The 2,757-nt window shown below is 44.7% G+C and overlaps 1 protein-coding gene across 1 annotated transcript in view; it reads right to left on the bottom strand.

Moving 5' to 3' along the window:
- The window catches only part of LOC139395778 (ras-related and estrogen-regulated growth inhibitor-like protein), a 12,661-nt gene extending 11,264 nt beyond the window's left edge, over nt 1-1,397 (bottom strand). The window contains exons 1-2 of the mRNA XM_071143139.1: nt 1,297-1,397; nt 1,118-1,174 (exon numbers count right to left, since the gene is read on the bottom strand). Coding sequence (XP_070999240.1) covers nt 1,118-1,174; nt 1,297-1,348 — 109 coding nt within the window. The 5' untranslated portion in view covers nt 1,349-1,397. The remainder of the gene's footprint in view (nt 1-1,117; nt 1,175-1,296) is intronic.
- Between the last annotated feature and the right edge of the window lie 1,360 nt (nt 1,398-2,757).

Below are 2,757 nucleotides of genomic sequence, written 5' to 3' on the forward strand. Positions count from 1 at the left end.
CCTACAATACAGCATGTAGCCTACAATACAGCACGTAGCCTACAATACAACATACAGCATGTAGCCGACAACACAGCATGTAGCCGACAACACAGCACGTAGCCGACAACACAGCACGTAGCCTACAACACAGCACGTAGCCTACAATACAACATGTAGCCGACAACACAGCATGTAGCCTACAATACAACATGTAGCCGACAACACAGCACGTAGCCTACAACACAGCACGTAGCCTACAATACAACATGTAGCCGACAACACAGCACGTAGCCGACAACACAGCATGTAGCCGACAACACAGCACGTAGCCTACAATACAACATGTAGCCTACAACACAACATACAGCATGTAGCCGACAACACAGCATGTAGCCTACAACACAGCATGTAGCCTACAACACAGCATGTAGCCTACAACATGCAGCATGTAGCTTACAACACAGCATGTAGCCGACAACACAGCATGTAGCCGACAACACAGCATGTAGCCGACAACACAACATGCAGCATGTAGCCTACAACACAGCATGTAGCCTACAACATGCAGCATGTAGCTTACAACACAGCATGTAGCCGACAACACAGCATGTAGCCGACAACACAGCATGTAGCCGACAACACAACATGCAGCATGTAGCTTACAACACAGCACGTAGCCTACAACACAGCACGTAGCCTACAACACAGCACGTAGACTGCAATACAACATACAGCATGTAGCCGACAATACAGCACGTAGCCGACAATACAGCACGTAGCCGACAATACAGCACGTAGTCTTCAATACAGCATGTAGCCTTCAATACAGCACGTAGCTAGACTACTTCTGATGGAAGTAGTCTAGCTGTAGCCAATTATCTACCATCTGATGAAGGACAATGTGTTCACTTGGTAACGTCAGGAAATCGAACAATTACGTAATTATGTCAGAACTGGACGTGCGTAATGATGCGTAAAAGCAATGACAATGGATCAAAGATCAATTGGAAAACAGAACTTTTGCAAATTATTTTTAAACATTTTTTTTTACAGATTGTTTCATAATAATTAGCATGACGTTGTATTCATGTTACACAAGTCTATTGTAGCAAACTAAGTAGGTTGGAGACCTTACCTGATGATGAGGCATATTCGCCGATAAATCGCCTCGTCAGGAATCGAACGATGAGGGCTGAGGAAGGAATACGATAGTTAAAATCAATAGCCTACGAACAATGTACACATTTGGACAAACAATAAGCCAAACCAACCGAACAAAACGTTTTTACATGACAGGTAAAACATGTGTCTTACCTGATTTCCCGACTCCTTCGCCTCCCAAAACCGCAAGTTTAATATCATTCATTATGGCGGTTTGATTCCGTTACGATTTAAAAAAAGTGGTTGTTAAAGTTTACCACTGCAAAGAAAAAAATAACAATAATTCCTTTGAAAAATGTTTTTTTGTATCGAGCAGGACGCATCCATAGTCGTTTGACCGTTTCCACTCTGTCGCTCTGTTCAAGTGTTGATCTGTTGGAGCGGCGTCCCGGTACCGGCGCTGCCGTACAGCCGTTTATCTCAGGGTTCTGAGGCACGCGCTGTTCTGAACCGAGAGAGAGAGAGAGAGAGGGAGAGGAGCAGCTCGATCACAACGTCACTATGACGAACACAGTGGTTGAAGTGAGTGAGACACGGACATCAGAGGCATGCTTTTAGAAATGAGAAGCACTCTTGTTTTTCATGGAGAGGAGAGGTAGTGTTTGTCCCTCCCTCCCACCCTCTTTATTCTCCTCATTAAAGAGACTCAATTCAGTAGGTTCTAGAATGAGCTATATGAATGTGTTCCCTCATAGCAACACAGACCATCAACACAGAGTAACATCAAGACCTCAGTGACCTATAAAATAGCCCATCATACACTACATGACCAACAGTATGTGGATACCTGCTCGTCCAATAATCTCATTCCAAAATCAGGGGCATTAATAAGGAGTTGGTCCCCTCTCTACTGCTATAACAACCTCCATTCTTCTAGGAAGGCTTTCCACTAGATGTTGGAACATTGCTGCTATAACAGCCTCCACTCTTCTGGGAAGGCTTTCCACTAGATGTTGGGACATTGCTGCTAAAACACCATTCCAGCAGACGGTTTCCATTGCGCATGGTGATCTTAGGTTGGTGTGCGGCTGCTCGGCCATGGAAACCCATTTCATGAAGCTCCCGACAAATAACAGCTCTTGTGCTGACGTTGCTTCCAGAGGCATTTGGAACTCGGTAGTGAGTGTTGCAACCGAGGACAGATGAATTTAACACTCTACATGCTTCAGCACTCGGCGGTCCTGTCCTGTGAGTTTATGTGGCCTACCACTTCGCGGCTGAGCCGTTGTTGCTCCTAGACGTTTCCACTTCACAATAACAGCACTTACAGTTGACCCGGGGCAGCTCTAGCAGGGCAGAACTTTAACGAACTGACTTGATGGAAAGGTGGCATCCTATGACGGTGCCACATTGAAAGTCACTGAGCTCTTCAGTAAGGCCATTCTACTGCTGATGTTTGTCTATGGAGATTGCATGGCGGTGTCCTCGATTTTATGCAACGGGTGTGACTGAAATAGCCAAATCCACTAAATTGAAGGGGTGTCCACATACTTTTGTATATATAGTATACTTTTATAATAAAGAAACCTTTCATTGACACTGTTAGAGCTCTGATATTAGGAAGGAAAACATCTGACAAAAATTGGCACAAAAGTGTACATCTGCTCCAGACAT

Source organism: Oncorhynchus clarkii, unplaced genomic scaffold (genome assembly GCF_045791955.1).
Source record: "Oncorhynchus clarkii lewisi isolate Uvic-CL-2024 unplaced genomic scaffold, UVic_Ocla_1.0 unplaced_contig_10313_pilon_pilon, whole genome shotgun sequence".
In the NCBI taxonomy this organism is placed as follows: domain Eukaryota; kingdom Metazoa; phylum Chordata; class Actinopteri; order Salmoniformes; family Salmonidae; genus Oncorhynchus; species Oncorhynchus clarkii.